At 49.1% G+C, this 24,849-nt stretch overlaps 1 protein-coding gene across 5 annotated transcripts in view; it reads left to right on the forward strand.

Annotated features, from left to right (window-relative positions):
- The window catches only part of CADM1 (cell adhesion molecule 1), a 133,298-nt gene that overhangs the window by 92,794 nt on the left and 15,655 nt on the right, over positions 1 to 24,849 (forward strand). For 3 of the 5 annotated variants that reach the window (XM_086860965.1, XM_086860964.1, XM_086860963.1), the window contains exons 5-9: positions 1,414 to 1,569; positions 9,209 to 9,308; positions 12,115 to 12,287; positions 15,872 to 15,943; positions 24,664 to 24,696. In XM_086860965.1, coding sequence (XP_086717091.1) covers positions 1,414 to 1,569; positions 9,209 to 9,308; positions 12,115 to 12,287; positions 15,872 to 15,943; positions 24,664 to 24,696 — 534 coding nt within the window. The remainder of the gene's footprint in view (positions 1 to 1,413; positions 1,570 to 9,208; positions 9,309 to 12,114; positions 12,288 to 15,871; positions 15,944 to 24,663; positions 24,697 to 24,849) is intronic. The other 2 variants (XM_086860966.1, XM_086860967.1) reach the window with 2 other exon arrangements.

The following is a 24,849-nucleotide window of genomic DNA, read 5'->3' on the forward strand; positions in this document are numbered from 1 at the left end:
GACCTTGAGGAGCCCAGAGCTGTGCACTGAATTCATTTCTGCATGGCTTGTGTAGCTTTCTGCCCTGTTTTAGGTACGAGAGGGATCGTCTGCGCTTTGGGCTGTAAAGATTTGCAATTCACCTTCACGTCTAGCTCCCTTGTTTGTAGAGCGTTTTCCCCGTGTTCAGTTGAATATTCATCTAAGATGGGTTTCTCCGACTCCCTGAAGTCTGGTGGCTCCCAGTACTTGCACATTCAAGTCACTGACTCTGATTGCATGTGACATGCTGTTAGTTTAAGTCTGCATGTAGATGTGAGCTTGGTTGACAACACCTTTGTGCTTTACCCAGTCTGAGACACTGACGGACTCTCTGCAGAAGTCCAGACTCATTACTTCAAACCCACCCCCCTGCAAGGACAGGATAAAATCCTCTCTTTAAGCCCAACACTACAGAGCATTTGAGCAGGCCACATGCTGGGAGGATGCTGATACAGGTGGGATGCAAACCTGCTGCCTGGTGAAGTGGTGCCCCGCTGAGTCCTGGTGCGTGGTGTGCAGGGAGTTAATGATCCCGTTCTGGTTCCCCTCCCCATACCAGGGGCAGCAGGACAAAGTGTTTGTCTCTTTCTGCCCGACCTGTCCAGCTTCTTGATTGAGTTTTCTTGTGTTAGCAGTCAAACCCCAGCTTTGAGCTCTCTGGGAAGAATGCTGAGCTTCATGTAATATCACCTCACCCTGCTCAGTCTTCAGATATTTTTTTTAACAGAGTAGAGACTGAAACACCTGGCTGTGAGTTTGTGAATGACAGGAAGTGTGGCTGTGCCCATGGGAAAGCTTTTCCTCCAAATATCAAGGGGTGTCTGCGTGTGTCACCTGTTTCATATATTATACAGCAATATTTGGTGTCTGGAAGAGCTCTGCTACAGAAGTTACTCTTAGCATTTTGCCTGTGAATTCTTAAATAAAAAGGCACAGATCAGAGTGGAGCTGTGCTGTCAGCAGGTGCTTGCTGAGTTCCTGGAAAAATCCTTTTTGTCCTGTCTTGTCTTGTCTTGTCTTGCTGCTCGTTTCTGTGACAGCATCCCTCCGACAGCCGGTCCGGAGCGGGGCTGCCCTCCCTCAAACAGAGCACTGCCAAGTGCTCCCACCTATCTATACTGCTTCTAATTAATTTGATCTGTTGCATCACTTCTGTAGCTAACTGTTGATTCAGGAGTGGGAGGGGATTTGTGGCTCACTGATTTAATAGTCTGGGGATTTGGGGATGGTGTGAATCGTTGCGGTGACATCGCATGGGCTTCACTTGGCCGGACCCTGACGGAGAGGAGCACAGGATGGGTGTCCAAAGGGAACATGGATGGGAGGGAGGTGGCCTGGCTGCAGGGGTGCTCCAGCCTGTTCTCACTCCTCTCTCTCTGTTCCCTGCCCCAGGCAAGTCAGAGGTGGAGCGGTGGTCTGACATGTACACGGTGACCAGCCAGCTCCTGCTGAAGGTGGGGCGCGAGGACGATGGGGTCCCTGTCATCTGCCTGGTGGATCACCCTGCGGTCAAAGACTTGCAGACACAGCGTTACCTGGAAGTTATGTGTGAGTAGCAGAACCTTTAATTCTCTTGATATATTAAATTGTGTGCTTGAGAGTTCAGGAACCATCCCTACATGTTAAAATTCCAGCGTCGATGAGGATTATATCCTGTTACGTAGAAATCATAATCACAATGTAAGGTAACACTTCACGGCTGAAGCCATGACTTTCCCAGCCCTCTGTTATACCATAAATGCTTACCTTTGTTCTCTGATGAAATACCTCTCTGTACATAGAATTTGCATCAAAGGTTTCTGGCTGGGCTTTTTAATTGTCAGAACAGATTAAATCTGAGTATTTTTCTTCTAGCAACCTACTAATCTCTGAAAAGTGCTTCTCTACTCCCCCTTCAAAGCAACGTGGTGAGTTTACTGGCAAAATCTGTGTATTCTGCAAGAGAAACCCAGTGTTGTGCACTGTGAACATACAGCATCGACTGGATTTGTACATCAGAGTATGGAGCTGTGTGGAATCTGTAGTAGCAGCACTGATTGAAGCCAGCCTATTTCCTGTACTGCTCCTGACATGTTCATTGTTAATAATGCATCTCACTTCCCTTAGGAGCTGCTCCACTGTACATGACAGCAGCAAGCAGCTACCTGGAAATATTCGTGGTCCCAAATGCACCTGGTGGAGAATTTGGAGCTGTGTACATGCATCCCTGTGTTCTGAAACATCTCCCAAAAGCAAAGTGGGACGGTCCCTACAGCGGGGCCGTGTGCTTGGAAAACCAGGCCTTGTGACAATTCAAAGTCCTTGTTTTTGTAGGGTCCCTTGAACTACATAACATTGAAAGGAGGAGAGGAAGTTTTGTATTAATTTATTTCATCTGCTTCATTATGTAGTTTCATTATGAACATCTTGGTTACAATTCTCGTATCTCTGAAACTAGCGGGAAGTAATGTTCCTGTAATGAGGAAAACAGGAATGATCAGATACTGCCTAAATTGACAGATACGAGATTTCTTGCGACTCTGCTAATGTGTAATTCATTTATGCAAACTTAATGTCCATTAACATTTCTTGTAGAGCTCCATTAGCTTTAATAATACATTAGCACCTTTGTGAGGCTTGATCAAATACTTAACGGGGAAGAGCAAAAAATGCCATCTACCCTGTTGTGTGAGGGGATTGGAACTGGCTGGGTTGAAAGGGCGTTGGACAACCTTGAGGCTTCCTGTCAGAAATCTCTGGAATTCTGGTGATTTGGTGGAATAGGAGAGGGCCATTGTTTTGGGGGAAAAAAGCTAATGTTTTTTTATCTTCTTCCTCAAATAAATCCCTCCTTGGCCATTTTGCAGCCTTAGGGGTTGCCCAGGTGATGAGGACAAAGCACCCCTAAAACGCAGTTCTTTGTCCAGCTCCTGCACTGGAGGCCCTGCTGTATCCCATGCACAGGTCTCTGCCCTTATTTCCGATTTTTGTGTCTCCTTGGGCTGTTCCAGAGCTGCTTGTGGGAATGAGGCACGAAGCTTCCTTGGGAGGGAACAGGGATGTGCAGGAGAAGGGAGTTCAGACTGATCCGGTTTTATGTTCTGAATTAAACTCTGAGCTTGTTAAAAGTAATTATGTTCCAGTGTGGGGACTTGACCCCGTTAGCCCAGTCTGTTCCTTGAGTGGGCAGCAGCAGATGGCCAGAGAGGAGCCCCAGCCCAAGAACTTGTCCTGTGTTGTGACCTTGTGGCTCCAGGACTTGATGGGCTGGAGCATGGCCAGACACCTGCATTTCATACCTGCTGCAGGGCTTTAGCTTAAAGAAACGCCACTTCCAGAGCAAACTCTTATGCTTGAGCTTCTCCTGCCTAGTGATGATGATTCGTTGGCCAGTGGGAGGGTGTGGGCAGGAGGAAGATCCTCTTGTCCTTGCACACAGGTGTCTCCATCAATGCTCCCATGGAGCTGGGCTCTGGGGGCAGCTGGGCTCCTGCACTGATGCCTGCTCAGTTGGTTTTAGATGTGGAATGTGCAGCACAGGATGCTTCTCTGGCTCCTGTCTGTGCCTGCCACTGTCCATGGCACGTCCTTGCAGGCACCCAGCTGCTGGGTTTCTGCCGCAGTGACACTCGCAATTCCTTGCTCATCCCGTGTGGATGTGGCTGCTTTCCCTGCAGCAGGTCAGATACCTGGGCTGTGTGTTCCACCCCTGCTCTGACATCCTCTCCCCACAAATCCTGCCCGCTCCCCTCACGGCCACAGCGGAGCCGCCCCTTCAGAGCATCAGCAGGGCACAAGAAAATGTTTTTCTCAGCAGATGTCGTATTTCTCTGCACTTAATGTATCCAACTGGAGCATGAAATGTGTTGGGGAAGGACAGGAGGATGATGGATGGAGCCTGCTCAGATAATGAGATATTTTTTGTCTGACTAAATTTCAGAGTAGGGAGATATTTTTTCCGAGATGGAGCTCAAAAGTTGTGGGGTTTGTTTTCCAAGAAGAAAGCAGAAAGCAGCAATGCTGGGTGTTAACTTGCCCTACTCCTGGAGTAAGCTATTTGTTGCTTATCTACCCTGGCACAGAGTGAAGTTTGAGGTGAATGCTTTCACGTGGCTGTAGGGTGTGTTACTGAAAAGAAATCTCTGCAAACAAGCAGTGTAACACTTGTGAAACCCTCCCCTAACCCTCCTGAAAAGCAAAGCAGGGTTGGACCATGAGCACAGTGCACTCTCAGTGGCCACAGCTCTTGCAGTGCCCGAGGAACATCGTGAGCCCTGCGCTGTGGCAGCACAGTCCGTGGTACCCCGGTGGGAACGGCCCCAGCTCTGCTGGCACCGCTCTCTGTGCCTCGGATCCGTCACTGAGCCATGGGAGACCAGTGAGTTGGGTGTAATTTTAGAAAGGAAATGGAGCAACAAAATGCATTAAAATATCGTTAAGGAACTGAATGGAACCAGATATTCTGGGAGACGTGCGAGCTGAGCCCTTGCGGCGCGTTCGCTGCTCTCATTACCAGATACTGGCAGTGAGTGTCGGAGCCTGGATTTTGGCCTTTTCTCCAGGCTGGTTTTTGTTCTTTTCTGAAGTTATAATTAACTGTGCCTTCATTTCTGTAATACCTACAAGTGTACCTTTAAAGCCTGCCCCAGTGGAGTTTTGTTGCAGCCTTTGCTGTTGGGATAGAACTTTTTGTGCCCAATTATGTTTAAAATCAGCCACATACGTTTGGTGCAGCATCTCCAGTAATCCTTACATTTCCGTCCAGTACAAATATTAATTGCATAGTTTGCAGTGAAGTTATTAACATCAATGTAATTTATCATCTGGAGATTGCTAAAAGCGAATAAATGAGTTGTTTTGTTCAGCAAGGTGTTGACCCCTTCAGAAACTTTGATTTAAAGCTATTTTTCTTCTTTTAGTGAATATGAAAAGCACCACAATCAGCCGAGTGTTCAGTTATTTGATTTTCTGGGGCATTAGCCACTCTTGTTTGTGACATTTCCCAGTTGGGTGCTCGTTTGTGAGCTCATTAATAAGGTTTTCTCAGAGGAATGTTGTTGGGAGCACAGAGCGTGTGGGGCGGCCGGGGCTCTGCCATTTGCAGGCATTAAGCAGCAGAGTGTGCTTAAATATTAAAAGAGAAGTGTTTATCCCCAAAATGCCTGTCGGGCTCTGGCATTCCTTCTCCCACAACAAGCAAAATGATTAAATTGCTTTTGTTAAGGGTGAATTTTGCAGAGTCGTGTTTGGGGTTGACAGGCTCTTCCAGACAAGCTGTGATCTGCCAGTCCTGCTCATTCCTTATTTTAGACACGAGATCTATTTATTGAATAGATTTCTGTATTTTGGCTGAAAATCAGCAGTGCAGCCTCTCGTCCTTGTCAGAGGTGAGGAGCAGGCAGGGGATTGCCAGGCTGGGCTGGCTCTGATGCAGAGTGCATTCCTGATGAGCAGCCCCACTGGATTTTGGAATAAAGGTGGCTGTTGTTTACACCTGAGGATCCGTGTTAACTTTGCTGACTTCTCTCAATATTGAAAAACACATTTTTCCTGCTCTTCCCTGAGTGAGATCAGAGACTCCCACAAGCCAGTTTTTTGGGCAGCTCTCTTGGGCACAGAAGAGAGCAGAGATGAGGAGCTGGATGAGGCAATGCCCACCTGAAGGGAGATGTGTAAAGCATTAGCTGGGAAATGCTGAGGCTGGATTTACCTGCAGTGTGCAGGAACACAGCCTGGCCTGCAGATCCTGTCCCGGGGATGCCATCTGGCGTCAGGTTTGCCAAGAGGTGCGTCAGCAGTTCACGCAGGGATCAGAAAACGGATTTTAATCTTGGACCCGGCACCTCCTCGCCTGGCAGAGGCCAGAGCCTGCTCGGCTGAGTCGCTGGCAGAGGCCGTGTTGCCAGCTTCTCTGCTGGCTGGGGTCTGGTGCTGCCAAAAACACCACGTGCTGATTTCCCAGCTCTTGGGAAGAAGCCTTCTGGCTGTTTCCAGCCTCAGCAGGGAGCGTGTCCTCTGGGAAGGGAGGGCTGGGGTGGCCAGCGAGGGTCCCGCGGCCCCAGAGCATCGCGGCACCCTGGGCACCAAACCTGCCTGGCAGGGCACTGAGCTCGCCTGCCTTCAGATCCTGGGCTGGCCTGATGAAAGGAAACGGGGTGGAAATAATAGGCTTAGGCTTTTGTAAGGCCCCGAACTCGGTGTAATGTTTTATCTCGGCTGATTAATGACATCTAAGCATTATCGATGAAGTGCATGTTTAAATGGATTAAGAAATCACTAACTGGCAGATCTCAAAGGATAGTCATTAGGGAGTAATCAGCAGTGCTGGTATTTTTAGAGGGAACGCAGGGGCCTGGGTGCTTGGCCCGATGCTGTTCAGTTGAAGCATTTGAAGTTCTTAAAAAGTCACTGTTAATAATCTTTGCTGATGGCACAAAAATGGGGCGGGTGGCTAAAAAAGGAAGAACTGGGACAAATGCAGAATAACTGGAGTGGTTTGGTAAGTTCCCAAGCACGGAGCTTGAGAGCTGTGAAAGTCAAATGTGTTCAGGCTTCGGTGGCCTGTGGCATCCTGAGGGGAGGTGGGGGTTTTGGGGTGCGTGGTCCCTCTGGGGGCTGCAGCCCCCGCTGCACGGGCACGCGCCGTGCCTGTTGTGAGAGAAATCTCATCAAATGCAGAATGGCTTTGTAATAAGTTTTTCAAATTGGCTGCTGCTACAGTGTAACCTTTAGACGACTGGTATTTAACCTTGTATATCACTCTGAGCTTTTGAATGAATTTAGCTTAATAAAGGTGCCTTATTAAATTACGAGGCTGTTTTTTTTTAAGCCTCTGGAAAGAGGCGTAGTAGGAAATAGCTGTGGGTTGTTGGGTCTAATTGGCTTCCACGGAGCACACAGGGCCTCGGGTGCACAGATGCAAGTGTTTATTTTTATGTAACAATCCAGTGGTGCGGTGTTATGAAGTTCCAAGCTGAGGATTCCAGGGTGGCGCAGTGCACTTGGTGGTGAAAGCTGCCAGGTCTTGCCTTGTGTTACCCTGCGCGGTGGTCACCCCGCGGTACGGAGCCGTGGGCACCGCTGCTGGAGCGTGTCTCTTGTAGCAGGGCGCTGGCAGGCAGCTGGGGCGGGCCTGGAACCATCAGTGCTCTGGCCGTGTGCGCTGCTAAATGTCACAGGAGCGGGCTGGGGGTCCCAGAGCGCTCGGCATTTCACACACCTGCACGCGGAGTCCATAATCTGCAGGAAATACACTGACTTGCTGTAAGACAGCGGGTGAGCACTGCAAGGAGAATTTAAGATGGTCTAAAAGCACGTCCTTAAACAAAGGGAAAAGGACACCATTGCCCCTCCGGATTCTTGAGTGAAATTTATTTTGCATGCCATGAGCCTAATGCCAGCTGCTTCTCTGGCGTGTCCAGCCATCCCTCTGAGTCCTTCAGGTCTGGGTACATTTCCCTGAGTGCCCTCTGTAATTCCCAGCGTGCTGACAAGTCCTTTGCTGTGGTAACTCTTGGCTTTGGCAGTGCTGGCACATGTGCTGATGAACCCAGATTCCTTTTGCAGGTGACATCTCGACCACACCTGGATGCAAACAGGACGTGTCCTCTTCACTGCCATCATCAGTTTAATGAAGCCCAGGGGGCTGGGAAGTGGCAGGGGAAGGGCTCACCCAGCTTGGTGGGAGCGTATGGAATTGGCAGTTTTCTCTCAGTACAGTGAGCTGGGTGTATTCCTCCTGATTTCCATAAGTAATTGTCATTAGTAAACAGCTCATTAGAAATACTAAACTCACCTAATAGGAAGGGGATGCAGCGGGAGAGGCAAACAGCAAAAGGAGGCGTTTCAGTCCCCATGTGCTGAGTAAACTGAGCTGGGAAAGTTTCCTGCTCCTTCCACAGCACGGATATAATTACCATCCATGTTCCTGGCACAGGCTGGTGGTGCTGCTGCAAAGCACATCAGAAAGGGGGAGCAGATGGCTGTGGGGGTGGGAGTTGTGGACGGGAGTGGTGAGCGCAGTACCGAGGATGTGGCAGGTGATTTATTTGCTGCATAACACCGGAGTGAACTTGTCCTCCCGTGCTCCTTGTGCAGAGCTAGTGCCACTCCAGGGCTGGAGCGCCTTTCCAGGCACACCGAAGCTGCCCCATTTCCCGTGGCACTGGGACTTGTCCCCTCAGTCAGTGACACCCCAAAGCGCTGCCGTCCCACAGGGCTGCCACTGCCCCCAGCCCACAAGGACACCCCAGTTCCAGAGCTGCAGGAAGCATCTGTAACAGGGATTAGTTGATGAAATGTTGTGGTAGAGTCATCTCGGGAGAGGATTTACTTGTGTAGCTTATTCCATTACTGAAAATTATGAGAGTTTAAATTGGTTAAATCCTGACACGCGGGTTTTTTTTCCCTAATCTCTATTATTCCATAGGAGGCATGTTAATGAGTTAAACACAGTTAATAAAATGCAGCCAGCCAATATTTTGGGTAGCAGTTACTCTCAAAGGAAATAGAAACATTTAAATGGTTTCAACCTTTATGCATACTGATTTTTTTCCTTCCTTTGTTCCTTACAGTTGAGTAAATTCCTGAAAAATATCTATGGCTTAATGGCACTTGTAGCCTTGAATTGATTTCCTGCGCTGATAATGTTTTAGCTACAGCTCAGATTGCGTTTTTAATCTCTGTTTCAGTCATGGGAGGTAATGAATTTTTTAATTGTGGACTCCAGGTTTGTAGTTTGGCTCTTTTTTTCCTGCAGGGTCTTCCTAAAGTGTTTTTGAGTTGGCTCCCTAACTATCCACGCTTTAATTCTGTTTATTGTAGGATTTAGAGGAGCTCCGTCTGGACGAGGTACAGCCTCGTGTTGTTTACCCAGAGGCAGCTGTGGCTCTGTTTGTGTCTCTAACGAGCATCTCTTGTCCAGCCCAGCGCGTTAACGCTCGTGGACTGCGGGGGTTGTGGTGCAGGAGTCGCTGATACACCACAAAACCCTTCCATTCCGGGCGGCACGCGTCTCTCCAGCTTCCCCTCAGCACGAAGGCAGATGAGTTCCTGGGCGAGCTCAGGGAGGAGCCGTGCAGGAAAAGGCCCTTCCCGGGAAGCACGGTGCCCGGCAGCGCTGGCGCTGCTGCTGCCGGCTCCGAGCGGGCGAGGGGGAGCGGCGGGGGCGCGAGCCGGGGCTCACGGAGCCGTGTTTTGTGTCCTGCAGATAAGCCTCAAGTGCGGGTTTCTCAGAATTACCCCTTGCAAGGCCTGACGAGAGAAGGGGAGCCGCTGGAGCTGACGTGCACAGCCTTTGGAAAGCCACAGTAAGTTGGACCCTTCCCAGGGGTGGCCCAGGGGGGCCGGTGGTGATGGGACGTTGTGTGGCCACTGCTCCTGTTGCCATTCTCTGCTGCGAAGACAATGTCCCAGAGTGAAGGAGAGATGCTTCCTGCACCCAAACATCTGCTGACTGCTGAACATATCCGGTTTGATTTGCATTTATTCCTGTGCACCTAATGGCCGAGGGATTTCCACTGGCAGAGCTCTTAGGAGAGCCCTTCCTGGCCACTCTGCAGCAGCCTTCGGGTGCAGAAGGGAAAGGCTCCCAACTGGACACCTCTTCCAGCAGGGAATGGCTTGGGTGGCATTATTCTGCAGTTAATCCTGGGTTTGGTTAAATCTGCAAAAGCAGGGCCAGGGGCTGCATCGTGTCCCCAGGAGGTGCCGGTGCATGGACACTGAGCCCTGGGGAGGTGGGATGGATCCCAGGTAAGGCAGTCCATCCTTCTGCTGGTACTGACTGTGTGATGGTTTTCCTCCCCCTTGGTGCCCCGTGTGGTTTTTATAGAATACCAGTTTTATTCTCTCTCCTTTTCTTGCCAAGCCCTTGAGGCTTTCTTAGGCAGTTGAAGAAATTTATGCATCAGGAAAATCCTGGCAAGGGAGGGTAGATTTTCTCACACTTTCATTGCTGTTCTAATTTAAGTTTCGTCGGCTTTATTTTTTTTCAAAATACTTTCTCTTCCACTTGGATTTATGGCTGTCAAGTATTTACTATCCTTGTTTATTTTCATCATGTCCATAAGATTTCTGCAAACATCCCTGAGATCTGTCAGTGCCTCCTTGGCAGTGTGCCCAGAGCTGGGGCGTGGGGAGCTGGACCCCATCCAGCTCAGCATTGTGGGCAGAGCAGGCACCCAGTGCTGAGGAGGCTCAGGCTGCCCTCATCCTCCCTGGTAGCCTACGTCCCCTTCCACAGTATTTTCTTGATTCCCATAGTACTTGCTTGGTTCCCACTTCCCAGTTTGTTCTGTTTGGCACGAGGCCAGTCCCTTCCCTGTGCATCAGAGGCTGGCACATCCCTGCTGAATTCCGTTTAGTAGCTATTCCCTGCTCAGAGCCTGCCAAGCCCCTTTGCATTCCTGCTCCCCTGGGTACCTGCAGTGCCTCCCATTTGCTATCAGCTGGGAATCTAATGAACAGGCTTCTCTACATTTTTTCCTTGCAGGCTATGAGTAAGACATTCCCATGTTAAATAGGACAGACACATCTCCCTGGCAGCTTGCCGCTGCACGTTGCGTGGTGCTGGTGATGTGCTGGGAATTGGCTTCTCTAGGTCACTTCACCTGGGTCTCCCGAAGCTAAGAAAATACACAGTAAAGTAATGAGCTGGGTTTGGCTCCATCTTTTTAAGACAAAGAGGTTTCATTAAATCTTTTACAGAGGTTTTAGATGAAGGGGGAGTTCTCCAGTTAAGCAAAGTAATTTCTCTGCAAAATTTGGCAACATAAATACTGGGGGAAGGAAGTTCAAAGGGAAAAAAAGACCAGAGAGGAGAAATTTCTATTTGGTATTAATACAGATATTTTGTTAGATGAGACACAACCTCCTAAAACCATTACAGAAGTGAGAAGATGCTGAAATGGTCACTTGTGGGGCATCCAGGGACACAGTTCTCTGAGCAGCAGCTGCTGTGTCGTGTACCAGCTGGGAAACCTGGGGTCTCTGCAGCACAAAGAGCCCTTTAAAAACTGCAACCAGGAACATCCAAACCCTTTCCCACCCATATTGAAGTTAAACTGCACTTGGGCTCGCTCAGGAGCTTCTGCTGCCCATGCCGTGGCTCGTGTGCCAATGCCATGGCAGCGAGGGACAGAATGCCAAGCCCGTGTCCAAAACCAATCAGACAATGCCCAGCTGAGTTTGCTTGGTGCTGGATCCATCCAGTAGCTTGGCTGGGATACTGAAGCATCAGGAGCTTCTGCATCATGCCTGTCATGTGCTGTGTGGACCCAGGGAAAAGCCTGAGCCATGGGATACCTCTGGCAACATGAAGTCCCACTTGCCAGCCTTGGAGCCAGGCAGGCTGGGAAATGCTGTGCTGCAGGAAGCTTCCCTTTAAGAGGAGCTGAGTGGCCTGAAGGGTGCTGGAATTTTCTTGCTGAGAAACAGCTGATCTGTCTCCTCACTGCTGCTTGAAGACATAATAATAATAGATGCCAAACACCCCCACAAACTCAAAAGACCCCACAAAGCCCTTCAGCGCTTCAGATCTTTACCAGCTCTAACAACCCAAGCTCATTTCATTTCCTGAATAATGCAGACCCCCTGCCCACTGGGTTCCATCAGTGTGGGATGCAAGAAGGGGTTTCCAGGCGGGTTGGGGGGACAGGAGGAGGGCTGGAAGTCCCTCAGTGCATGGCACAGCCCCTGCTGAGGTCACCAGGTCCCTGGCAGCATGTGGAAGGGTTCAAACTTGACAAAACCTTACTTGTTCTGCTGTCCAGCTCTGCCCTCAGAGCACCCCGTGGATGAACACTGAGTCTGTAGCCTCAGAGCTTTCAGGTTTGCTGAGTAAGCGAATGATTAACCACTAATGAACTTTCTTCCTGCTTGCATTAGTGTTTTCAGAAAATTTAAGCTCTGGATACAGTTTCCTGTTGGGTTAAAATAAATTTAAATTGAGGAAGCCCGACAGCATCTGGGCTTGAGTAGAACAAAAAAGTATGTGTTGTTTCTTTACAGTTTTTCTTGGTTTGGGCTTTCTGTCTGTGGATGAACTTTTGAAGATGCCATCTTGACCATAGGAAAATAGTAATGTGACTGTTTCTTTTTCTCCCTCCTCTGTAGGCCTACGGACATGAGGTGGTTAAGAGTAGATGATGAGATGCCTCAACACGTTGTAGTGTCTGGTTCAAACCTTCTCATTAGTAACCTAAACAAAACAGATAATGGTACATACCGCTGTGAGGCTTCCAACGCGGTGGGGAAATCACATGCGGATTACATGCTGTTTGTATACGGTACGTGAGAAAAACCACCGTTCTTCTAGACTCGTTTACACGTAATTGCAACATGCCCTGCTCGGAAAGCTGTGACAGAACTTAACATTTGCTCACTGCCAGGTTCACAGGCAGCTCCTGACACCCCGATGCTGGGCTGGGGTAGGGGCTGGGAAGGCCCTGGGGTGCTGCTGGGGCTCTCAGTGTGTGCACAGAGCCTGTCCTGGCTCCGGGAGCTCCCACCCCGTGCTGCCAGCTGAAGCCTAAGGGAAGCCAGAGCAGGGGCGTGGGGAGAACTGTGCAGTTCTCCTTGGACTTCTCAATGGTTCCTTGTCCTCCTGGTAACACCTCCTCCAGTGGCCTGTCCAAGGGGTTCTGAGCCTTTTGCTAGCAAGTTAATCAGCCAGCACCCCTAGATAATTACAAACCAGTAAATAAACTGGAGGAATGTGATGCCTTCAGCCTGTCTGTGTGGCTGGGCAGACACTAAAACATGCCTCAGCATCTTTTAAAGCACTGTGAAGTACCTGCATTAATTCTTCGTTTCACCTGCGTTACTGTGGCATTGCTGTAAACCTCATGCCCCTGCCATGAGGTGTTGCATGGAATGGAGATTGAGGAGGCACTTGCAGAGCAATCCCCCAGTTTAATGATGAGCTGTTCCTTGGGCTGCATTTTAAACTTTCTCTGTTAAGGGCGGTTGTGTGTGGCTGGGCCGAGTTCCTGGTGGTTCCTTGGTCTTTTCTGACCTGAACGATGCTATGGTTCCACTCAGATGGGACAGAAACTTGGTTTGAAGTTTGTTCCATGCAACAGCTGCCTGAAGCTCTGCAATCTTAGCTCTCTGGTAGTTATTCTGATCCAGTCAGAGTGGAGAACCTCCCATACCTCTCCAAATGCCACCTCTACAGGAGTGATTTTAAGCCCAGTCTTAAAAACTTGCCTAAAGACTCAAGGTAGCGACAGCTTTGAGCTTATACAAAACTCCTGTACCCCATCCTATAGGTAGTTTTTCTAGTGCCTCTCACTCCACAAGGCTCCAGTTTACAAAATGAAGTCAGGTACGCATTTGTGATTGGTAATTTGCATGCTTACAATATTAAAAATCCACTTGTTCACATCAGTGTTGAAAGAAATAACCAGTGTTGCAGAGAGCAGAGCAGTTGGAATAGGACACAGGCAGTTCCCCATGAGACAGAAACCATGAAAGCTGCTGCCATAAAGCAGCTGGGGGGCAGGTGTAGTTCTGTGTACCCATCCTGGGCCGAGGCAGGGCTGGGGGAACCTCTTCAGCATCACTGGCCTGAGCTTCCCTGAGCTCGTGGGAAATCTCACATAATTACTGCACATTTGGGATGTGACGAGAATAGACAGCGCAGGACTTCCTTGGGGTTTCTTCCTCTCGGGGTTAAATCCCCAGGAGACCCAAGACAGCTTTACTTGGAAGGAGATGCAGGTTCTCAGGGGACAGGGGCCTGTGGGTTCCAGCTTAGACATCTGGCAGATGTGTTGCCCATGTAGAGGAGGGCTACTCATGGGCAGAGAAGGGTTTTACACACCCCATCATCTCCAGTTCCTGCCCATTTGGGAGCATCCTGCTGGGCTCTGCCACTCTGGACAGCACAAGGAATCCTTTTAACCCTTGGTTTAAAAGGGAGAGGTCCAGAGTGGGGAGGGAGCGGTTGGGCTGTGGCTGTCAGCTGAAGCCTGACAGCCACAGAGCCCAGCTGGCTGCTGCTGAGGGGAGCTTCAGCATGCTCACTGGTGGAGCACTCAGACCTCTGGCCCATGGCTTCTTTCACCACCAAAAGCAGCCAATTCCCCAGCAGCACACAGAACACAGGGGCTGTGTCCGTGCATGGCGGGGGCCGTGGTGGCAGGACGTGCCTCGCTGTCCTCACCAGGACAGTGCAGAGCTGCCCCAGCCACATCAGGGTGGGAGCTGAGGGGCTACAGACACAGGGCAGGGCCTGGCACAGCCCGGGGGAGGCAGCATTCAGGCAGTCCTGTTCCCATCTCTGCAGGTCAAGGGTTTGATGTGGCTTCCAGCAGCTGAGCTGTGCCCAGCACCTTCCCAGCTGCCCACGTGGGATGGGGATGTACAATCACCTTGACACACACTGGAAACATGCTCATTTCTAAAATCCATTTTATGCTTTTCCTCCCCATGGGCACGGGCAGATACATTGCCAGAAACTTCCAGCTCCATTAGCTCATTAGCTCCAGCATTTTTTTTTGCTTTCATGGAGGAAGAGCCCACGGCCCAGCCAGTCTCAGGCTGATCAGTGTGAGTCTGGGGGCCCTTCCCCAGTGCTGCTGTGCCCCTCTGCCCCTGGGGAGATGTGTGGGTCAGGAGCAAGACACAAGCACAGGGGCTGAGATCTTGGGATGCAGAGGAAAGACAGTGGCTGCTCATAGCACAGCGAGCTCTGAGGTGATGTTCCTTAACTCTTGGGAAGTTGGATGGAATATAATAAAGGTGCAGTATATAATTAAAGTTCAGATATCTTAATTAGGGGATCCAAGGGAACTTGCTCAGAGATAAAAGAGTAGCAGATGTGTTAGTGAGGAGCAGCTGACGTGCTACGGAGGAAACCTAAAATCAAAAGCCCATGAAAGGTTTCATGCTCTATTATTGCCGAATGAATCCGTAGTTCAAAGTCTTTCTGACTACTTAGTGCATTCAGTTTGATCATCTGGGCATTGATACATATTTTTTCTTTTACATCTTCTCATATCTACCTTCTCCTGCCCGATAGTTTTGATAAGGATGTGTCCCTGTGTGTAACATCAATCCCGTGACAAGCAGCAGGGTTTAAATCTCAACAGGTCCAGTCCATCTGAGAAATGGTCACAGAGAGAAACATCTCATTAACGATGCCCTAGTAGCAAAAACAAGAGTGTGTAACTGAAATTGTCAGAAAAATATTGACTTTTTTTTAAATTAAAAGAGCTTGGTGGAATTCCTCATACCTGGAAATTGATATTCAGCAATGATGTTGTCATTTCTCTGCATTCCTTACCATCTTTGAAGTAGTTTTTAACATCCTGCTGCCATGTGTTCATAGAGGAAGAGCAGTGAGGTTCATGGCCCTGGGAAGACAGTGAGATCTGTTCATGTGCTGTTAATGTTCAGGCTGTGAAGCACAGCAGGGCCCCTCACACAACCCTCCCACCTGGGTTTGCAAATGTATCCATAGACAACCACCAAAGCACCACTGTGTCTCTCCTTGTATGTGCAAACTGGTCTTTTTGTTGTGGAAAGTGTGCAGTTTATTTTCCTTATGCCTCTCCCATTCCATTTCTCTCTCATTGACTAATTTGTGCTGGGTTTTATTTATTTTTTTTAGCACTGTAGAAGGCAGAAAGTGGGGGAGAGGCTGGGGCCAGGTTCTCCAGCCCGAGTAAGTGTGGGCAGAGGATCTGGCCCTCTGTCCCTGCACTGCCAGGCTCTCCCCCTGGGATTGAGCCAAGGAAAGCCCCCAACCCCTGCGCTGCTTCTTAGCATCCTTGTTTTCCTCTGATCACAATTGACCGCTGTTGTGTTCTGCTTGTTTTTTTCTTAATTTGCTTTTTTATTATTTTCCTTTTTATATTTTATCCAGATCCCCCCACAACTATCCCTCCTCCCACAACAACCACCACCACTACCACCACCATCCCTACCACCATCACAGGTACGGTACCTTCATAACCATTGGAAATGTCCTGAATGTTTATTGTCTTTTATGTATATAAGCAGAGCATGAAGCCTGGGGAAAAACAACAAACCAGTCACTTGCAGTATTTTTTTTTTCCCTCAAATACACCCACCCACAGCACGAGCCCTGGTCCGGCAGCTCAGCGCGTCGGACGGTCCTTGCCGTGGGTGTGGGTGTTCCTGAAACGTGGGAATTGTCATGGCAGAAAAAGTGATTAATTCAGTTACTGGTGGCCAGCACTGGGTGCTTCAAACACAGGATGCCAACAGCCTTAGAGCTCCCTTAGCATGGGCAGTCGTTTCAGCCTCCATCCTGTCAGTATCAATTTCGGAGCTATTTATAGAAAGTTTGGTCTTCGGCAGTTCAATTCACCTGATGTGACTCAAGATGCTTTTTCTCATGCCGAGGTGTTGGTCTTTCTCTGTGATAAGCTTCTCCCTCACTCTCCCAGAAAAGGGAATTCCACCAGTCGTTTTTATTGAGTGAGTGCCATCCATAGGCCCATTCTTGAGGAGCTGCCTTTCAGCTTGTGAGGTTTTCTGTGTCTAGCGAGAAAAGATGAATAAAAACAACCAGCAAGATCATGACACCTCTCTCTGACACATCCTCATACCTCCTCACAGACCTGACTCATCAGGAAAACCCTTCTGATTTATTTGTAACCATTTGCATTGTCATTTCTCTGACCTTTCCTATTCCAACCGCTGCTTTTGCTTTTGCTTGCTGCTTTTTGTGGGGCTTTATTTATTTATTTGTTTGTTTGTTTATTTTTGAGGCAGAGGTGACAAACGGCAGGTGAGGATGGACCATTGAATAGCTAATGGCACAACGTTTACTGTTCGCTGTAAAGCACCCCTTGTGTAAATGCCTTCACATTTGATTTGCTTTTATGACGCTGCTCAGCTGACTCTCACCACCCTGCCCAGGGCGTTTCGTGGCTTCTTTTCCTTTCGAGGTTTCTGCACCCAAGGCAGGCCCCGCTGGCACGGACGAAGCCTCTCTCCCCACGTGCCTTAACGCGCGCCGGCGGCCACCATCGCCCTGCCAGCCCTCGCCGTGCTCTGCTTCCTCCCTGCAGGTGCGCACCGGTAACCCCAGCTCCACACACCCAGCTTGGGGTGCTTGGGATGCTCTGCCGTGACCGCTCTCCCTTCCTCCGTGGTTTTGATTTCTAGACTTAACCCGCTTTTGTTTCAGTGGAGGTTTGAAGCTTTCTCAGAGCCTCCCTAAGAGCTGTTGGCAGAGAAGCTCGGCCGTGTGTACACGGGCTGTACGTGGACGTGCTCGCAGGTTTCTTTGTTCGACGGTAATCGCTCATGGATTTCGGAGGGCCAAACGGAACAATGTGTCTTGATGCTTGGGTAACCCCTTCAGTTAATCCTGGTGCCTGCAAACCTTAATGACTGTCCTTTTTCTGGGAACTGGGTTGTTATCAGCCTGTCATTTTAGGGATTGCCCCAGCACTGCCTTCCAAAGCCTGTGCTGTCCTCGCTTGTCCTCACCCGTGGTGTCAGCTTCCACAGTACTGGTTGGTTCTTCCCAATAAATAGCACTTTGGTTGTTTGCTGTCCTGCTGCAAGTGCTGTGGCTCATCTCTGGATGCTCAGTAGCCTTTGGGCTTTCCTTCACAGAGTTGTCCAGATTTTTTATATTAAAAATAAGAAGGGGAGGGGAGGGAGGTGGTTCTTGCAGTCAGAAATGGCCATGTCATCAGCCTGGCAGAGGTTCCTTGGGGTAAGGAGCATGTGGCTGTCCAGCGTTGATCTCTCACCTTTGTTTGCAGTGGTGGAGGATCTCAGACTCTGGTGGCAGAACTCAGGGGGTCTCCATTGCCTTCTTGATGCTTTTCTGTGTTGGCTTTGAACTGCTGAGGAGGCTGGAAAAGTAATGAAAATGTGATATTGCTCTCTGATTCCAGCAGTTCCTGCTTGCGATTTGTCTGAAGAAGATTCACTAATGCTAATAAGAGAAATTACTATTTTCTTCCCTGACACTGAGTCTTCTTGACATGCATCTTACCATCCACTGCCCATGAGCTGTGTGCTTTTCCCACCCAGAGCAGCTGAGGCATCTTCTCCCTCTGTCGTGCAGAGATGTGGGCGTGTGTCCTCTCCAGTCAGTGCTCAGCAGCGTGGAGCCACACCAGCTTCTGCCCTTCAGTAGTTAAGAGACTTTCTGGCTGGAAAAAATTAGGTCAAATTAACATAATCTCTAGAATTACATAGCAGAGTAGTGTTGGAACATTTTTCAAAGCCTTGAGAGACACCTGATAACTTAATTCCTGTCCTCACCCAAATGCTCCAGCGTTCTTCCTGTCTGACAGAGGAGAGGTGGGAGCCAGCGGGGTGTTCTCTGAGCTGCTGGCAATCCAAGCATCTGGAGCCAGCCCAGTGGAATCCAATCCTTAGGATGAGGTGGGCTTGAAATCTGTTTTATTTTGCTGTTCTTCCCCTACTTTTAGTATAAACCTGACATAGCTCATGTCCCCTGGAACCATGGAGTAGTTCTGAAAAACAATTGTGTTGCTTTAATTGAATAAAACATGGGGAGAGAGGCTGCACTGAAGCAGTTTCCAGCAGGTGACCCTAGAAAATTCTGCCCTTGGAGTTGTCCTTTTGATTTATTGGTTCAGGGAGTTTCTGGGGGAGCTCTTGGAAAGCTGACCTGATGCTTTCTCCAGCGAAGGACAAGCTGAGCATTGGTGAAGTTTCCAAACACCGCGACCTTTAGAGCTTTCCCTCTGTCACTTCAGTGTAGGTGCTTGAAAAGATTTCCTGCGTGACAGCTTGATCTTTTCCATGTATCCTCCAACAGCATTGATATTCCGGCCATCCTTTGGTGTTTCAGCCGTTATCGCTGCCGAGCCCTTTTTTATCAGTTAAATTGTCCTTGTGGCTTTCTTCATTAAGATGTACAATACGATACAGCAGAGCAAGCAGCATCATTTGAATTACCCTGGAGTCGCTCCTTGAAATGCTGGGCTTGGGCAGCTGTTGTTTCCTGGGAAATAAAGGTCCTTAATCACAGTCCAGCCCCGATCTCGGGGCATGGCGCTGAGCGTTCGCTGCCTTTCCCAGCCTCCTCGCTCCTGCCCGCCTCTCAGGATCCACAGCATCATTCATAGGTGAACATTTGCATTTCCCACGCTTTCTCCACAGGTGGAATTGCACAGATGTCTTGGTTCAGTTTTGGTGAAGACCTGGGGGTGACAGGTGCAGGTTGCCGGTGTTGCCAGCCCTGTGGCGGATGCTGCTGTCTCTGTAAAGGTGCTGCTCTCCATCCTTTGCAGCAGCATCAGCAGCAGGCTGGGGCTCCCCATGTCCTCCTTGGAGTGCCCATCTAGAGCATGTTTCAAATGCCACTGATCCCTTGGAGTAGCAGTTGTGGGTGTGTGTTTCAGGGGGCTGTAACACTGCAGGCAGTGGTTTTCACTTGAGAATTCCCAGCCCCCTCAGAGAACACGTGTGGAAAGCACTGAGCCCATCCTGTGGAAACAGCTCTGAGTTCCTTCCTGAGGCTCAGGATTTCTACAAGCAGGAGCAAGCTCTCTTTGTCTTGGAGGCGTGCAGGAGCCACTGAGCTCCAAAGCAGGAGCTGAGAATTGATGCTGAGTTGGAAGATCAGCTCTTGAGCAGGGGCACATGGTGGTGGAACTCTCCTGTCACCCACAGGGGCAGAAGCTGTCTCCTGATAAGCACAACTTCGTGTCATCCCAGGTGCTTTAAAAATAATAGCACATGGAAATGTGAACGCTGTCAGCAAAAATAGGTTTTTTACATGCCAAAAAACTTCCTCAAAACAAGAACATTTTTTTAATCTTCAGTAGGAGTATGTCCTTTCCTAATTACAGCCGGTGGTGTGAAAAGCTGCAGTTGCAGGGAGTTTATCCCAGCAGTAATCCCAGTGGCTGGTGGGCAGGAAGAATGCAGTCCCAGTCATCCTTTTCTCAGATTTCCTTGCAGTGGGTTTGTGGGAGGTGAGGAGGCAGCCTGGGGATGTCTAAAGCAGGACCAGGACATCGGCTCAGGTACAGCCACATCTGCCTGGCACCACTGCAGGTGCTGGCCTGGAATTCCATGGTAAAAACACTCTTGCTCCCCAGTCAGCTGAGAGTAGTCAGCTTCAGCTCGACTGTCTGGACTCTCTGACAGACTCTGGCTTTTCTGGGGATGTGGAGATGCCCACACTGCCAACGGGAGATGGGAACATCAGCAGGAGCAGCCAGGGCTCCCAGTTTGCTCTCGACATTCCCAGTCTGCTGTTGAGCTGTGACATGTTCAGGTGCTTGATTCCACTGTGAAGGGACGCAGCCCAGGGATTTGTTCCCCCAAATTACTTATTATTTAAGTTTTGCTTTCTGTTGAAGGTTCTTCCTGTCCCTGGTAAAATGTCAAGTTAATTTAAAGATGATTCTGCGCCTTTCTGACATTTTCATCCAGGATGTGTCCGCATTAAAGGGGCTAAAGGCAGAGCTGACAGGCCTGGGACAGGAAATAAAATTTAATAAAATTCAGTCTTTCAGTCCCATCCCAGCCAGTAGCAGGTAGGACCTGTCATACGTGGCCTTACCTTTGATGACACAGCATAAGCAGTGCACAAACCATCATCTTACTGAGCAGAAGCGTGGGATGTGTGCAAGCTTGGGCTTGAAATCAAACCCAAATCCTCACAAATCTGTGTAGAGAAACATGCAAAAGCATGGCTAGAGCCACTGTGCTAATTTCAGATTATTTTTGTTCTGGTCACATACAGCATCCATACAGATTGTGATGATTTCTGTGAAACATCTGGTCTGCTAATCAAGTTGTCCCCAGGGCCCATTGCAGCACGCCTGGACAGGGGCACTCAGCACCAACCCAGAGCACTGTACAGAGCAGATCGGGGCTTTGGGATGCAAAGGACATCCCCATCCATCCTTGGAGGAGCATGTGGTGAGGGAGAGGATGGCTGAGGTGAGGGAGAGGATGGATGTGCCACTGCTCTGGTGTTTGAGCCCTGTCACCCCTCATCTCCCTCATTGCTGTGGGATGTGACATCTGCACTGGTGTCCCACAGAAATTTAATCCAGGGGAATGCCAGGAAGGGTTTTGTAGGCTTTTGCATCAGCCCCAGGGCCCTGAACCAAAGCAGGGATCTGTTTGCAGTGGTGCATGCTGTTCCCTCAGGCTGCGTGCAGGAATTCACACTCGCCCCGGTCACTACATGTGAAGTAGTCTGGAAAATCGGGAGGAAAAAGAGCTCCATGCGTCAGGGATCAGATTGGCTTTTGGTTTCAGTTCAGAAAGCAATTTAAAAAGCAATATATTGTATGGATATCTATACTTGCTAAAGCCTCTTTAAATTTAAAAGGCAGCAGCATGTTTTGCTGTTATTTTGTGGATGTGCTGCTGTAATTCTGTGTGTGCTCCTCACCCCCTGCACCAAGTACCTCTGCGTGCCTGCAGCACTGTGGCTGCACCATTCAACCAGGGGAATTTAATTTTGCTGCTGGGGTTTTAACATTCCTCCATCGTGCTTGTTCTGTTTGAGGCTGTGGACTAATTATGGCCAAGTTTAAAGGGCCTGATCTGTCACACTCTGCAAACAGTCTGAAGTTGGAGAGAATCCATTTGAGAAAACGAGGAGGCTCAGCGGTGGAGCTCATAACTCTGAGAAATGTTGCCCAGCTGCCTTCACACAGTAATTTTGTAAATATGTGTGTGTATATGTGTGTGTGCCCTCGTGTAGCTGCCTACTGAAGTGGTGAGTGCCTAGAGCTTGGGTGTCATCTGAGTTGTCTTAACTGGCAGATATTTATTTCTTATGGCCATTGCTACACAGAAATCCCAATAAAGTGAAATTTGCAGCTTTGTACAGGCCAATGGTTACTCCCTTGGGTACCTTCTGTAACTATAAACTAGGCCCCTGAGGAGCTTTTGTACACAAAGATTTTGGAAGGCCTTGGCATTGTTCTGCTTTTCCTGAACAGCAGTCCTGATTTGCATTGAGAAGAGAAGCCCTGATATTAAGATAGAAAATCCCACGTTGAGTCTGTTTGGTTATGTGATTGCTATGTCCTCTTGGCTTTTCTGGCAAACCAGCCCATTCTTCATCACCAGCTTTCCATTTTAAATGATGGCTATCAGCCTTGGGTGATCGTGTAGCTGTTCTGCATATCGATGGCTTAGAGCAGTGCTTTTTTGTGACAGCAGAGCCTTTCCTTGGTCAGCATCAGTTAAGTCAGGAGTATCAAAGACTTCTTGTTGGTCAGCATTTGAGGAGAAGAGATGGATTTTGTTGTAGGACGTGGGGCAGAAGGCTGATCCCTGGGGTGCTGTGTGCCTGCTCTGACATGGAAATGTGGCTGTTCTTGAAAGCAAAGCAGAAGCTGGTGGCACATACCCAGGATTCAGGAAAGCACCTTCAAAGTCAGCCAGGCCTGCCTGAAGTTACGGGTTGTGTGAGCAGCAGCATTGCAGGGCTGGGATGTCCCTTCAGGCTGTGGAGTGGCAGTGGTGGGGACACACACGGATTTTCAGGAATACACTGTTTTGGTACCAAAGCACCAGTGACCTTTTTCTCTCCTCTGCCACGTGGTGATGTAGAAACACGCCAGTGTCAGTGTGTTCGAGTCTTTACACGGGGTCATTCCCTCTGGAACGCATGTGTGCAGTCCTTCCCAGAGGACTGGGACTGAACAGGACTCCCCAAAAGCTCACTCTGAACTTTAACCACTCTGTGTTTCCTATTGCAACCATCCAAACCATTTGCTAATCATAACTTTGTCATTCCAGCTGCAGCCAACATGTTGTTTGACGTGGATATTTGTTCGCACTTACAACCGCTTGAGAACTTTATTTTGTGTAACCTGTCGGTCTCTGTCCCCGGACGGGGAAGCGAGATGCACTGTCCAGTTTGCACTGTTTCTTGACTAATAATCTCTTCCAGCACATCAATACAAGTTTGCTTCCAGCAGATTCTCTATTTAGTGTAAAAGCTGACATAACTTTTTTTATTTCAGGAAGACAGTAAATTGAGACTATTTATAGATGCCAAGATGCTATCTCAGGAATTAATACTCAGTTTTACAAGCCCTTCTAAACAATGGGTTTCCCCCACCTCCACCACCATTTCCCCTTCCACCATTTGCTTGGTTAAAACAAATGGGGATTGCTACCCAAAACCAAAGCAAAGCCCTGCTCTTGGTCTCCTCGTGGCTTTGGAAGGTTTCCCTTGTAGCCCCCCAGGGCTCCCACAGGAGAACAAGGGCTGGCCTCCTTGAGGGTGCCTTAGATTTGGTTGCCAAGATGAGAACAGCCTATGTTGGCAGTGGAAACAGGCTAATGACAGCTTGATAACCTGTTATGCAAGTCTTGGTGCAGTTCGTTAAACTGTGCAGGGTTTATTTGTTTTGCTTCCATAATTAAAGCATGTAGACCTTGTATCTGTAAGTATTGTGTATTCCTTGTATGATTCTTGTCTTTGCTGCTGCTTCAGGAATTCAGCCCTGGGCTGTCCTCAGCTAAATTGCCAAGAAACAGGTCCTCCTTTTTCCACTGCTGCCTCTGCCCACTCAGGGGCCCGTCCCCAGGTTGTCTGCCAGCATGTCACCGAGGGGAAACGCCGCTGTGAATTGTCTGTCGTTGCTGCAAAACCCAAGCTCCGGGCTGCAGCGCCGCTGAGGCTCGCTCACACGCTGCTCCTCACTCAAACACTGCCTGCCCCCAGCCAGCCAGGGCTGCCCCAAACCTGGCTGGCCCTTGGCTCTGGGGATTTATTTCAGTCACACGTCCTGAGGAGCCAGTCCGCTCCAGCCACTGACCCCTGCCGCAGAGCACCTACCTCCAGAGGGAAAGTAAACAGCCTCCAGCAGCTAAATAAATAGTCAATTTGGGTAATGTGGTTACATTTGGTTTAGAACTATTGGTGTGGGGGAAATAACTGTCAGAAAAAGCCTTCAGTTTTGGGTCAGTCTTTTTAAACTGCCTGTTGGAAACACCTGGAAGATACAAAGAATCCCTCCATTGGCAAGGCAGTGCCCCCCAAGAAATTTCCAGTGGGATGTAGTCCAAATGGAGTAGAGTCAGCTTCAGACTAACTAACTGTATGCAAAAAAACATACAGGATGTTTTAATTACCCATAGCTGTTCAACCAGGGACCTGCTGCAGCAGAGGGACAGGCAATGTTTGTCCACAGTTGCCAGTTCTAGAACATTTTATGCTGGAAAAAATGGTTCATCATGCAGGTGGTGGCTGGGAAGCTGGAGGAGAGGCAGGAGCAGACTGTTCCCTGGCCAGGGGTGCTCTTACGGGGCAGTGTTTGAGTGTGTAACAGCGATGTGCCAAGCCTCAGCTCCTCATCCTGCTCTGGAGCTTCTGTTTTGTCCCCACCAACCAAACTGTTGGTGTCGGTGTTTTCTCCTGTCTCCTGTTCCCCTGACTTTGCAACCACCAGTAATTGTTCTGGCAAGGACCTGGAAAAAGAAAAAAATTTACTGTTTTCCTCAGGCTCATAGCTTTTGAACTGGAGGCATGTCTTCTAAACAGTGCAACTCACTTCAAATGCTTTTTGCCTTTCATTTTATTATTGCTTGTCACGCAATGTTCTTTGAAAGCTTGCTCATATATTATCTGTTCCATTTTTTCCATTTTCCCTTTTTTTGCATGCTGTTCCTCCTGTTTCTTCCCTTCCTCCAATCCTCTGTTCCCGTGTGTAGACACAACGGCGACGACAGAACCAGCAGTTCACGGTTGGTATCACATTCCTGTTTATCTTATTTCTCAGCGCTGCTGAGTGGCAAGACAAGCCTGGGAAGGGGAAGCCAAAAAGGGAACTGGAGTCTTCAAGGGAAAACTGTTTCAGGTGGCCTCATCTCATAAATACAACATGGGTTCTAAGGCAG

This window comes from Cyanistes caeruleus, chromosome 23, assembly GCF_971803275.1.
Source record: "Cyanistes caeruleus chromosome 23, bCyaCae1.hap1.1, whole genome shotgun sequence".
NCBI classification, from domain to species: Eukaryota; Metazoa; Chordata; class Aves; order Passeriformes; family Paridae; genus Cyanistes; species Cyanistes caeruleus.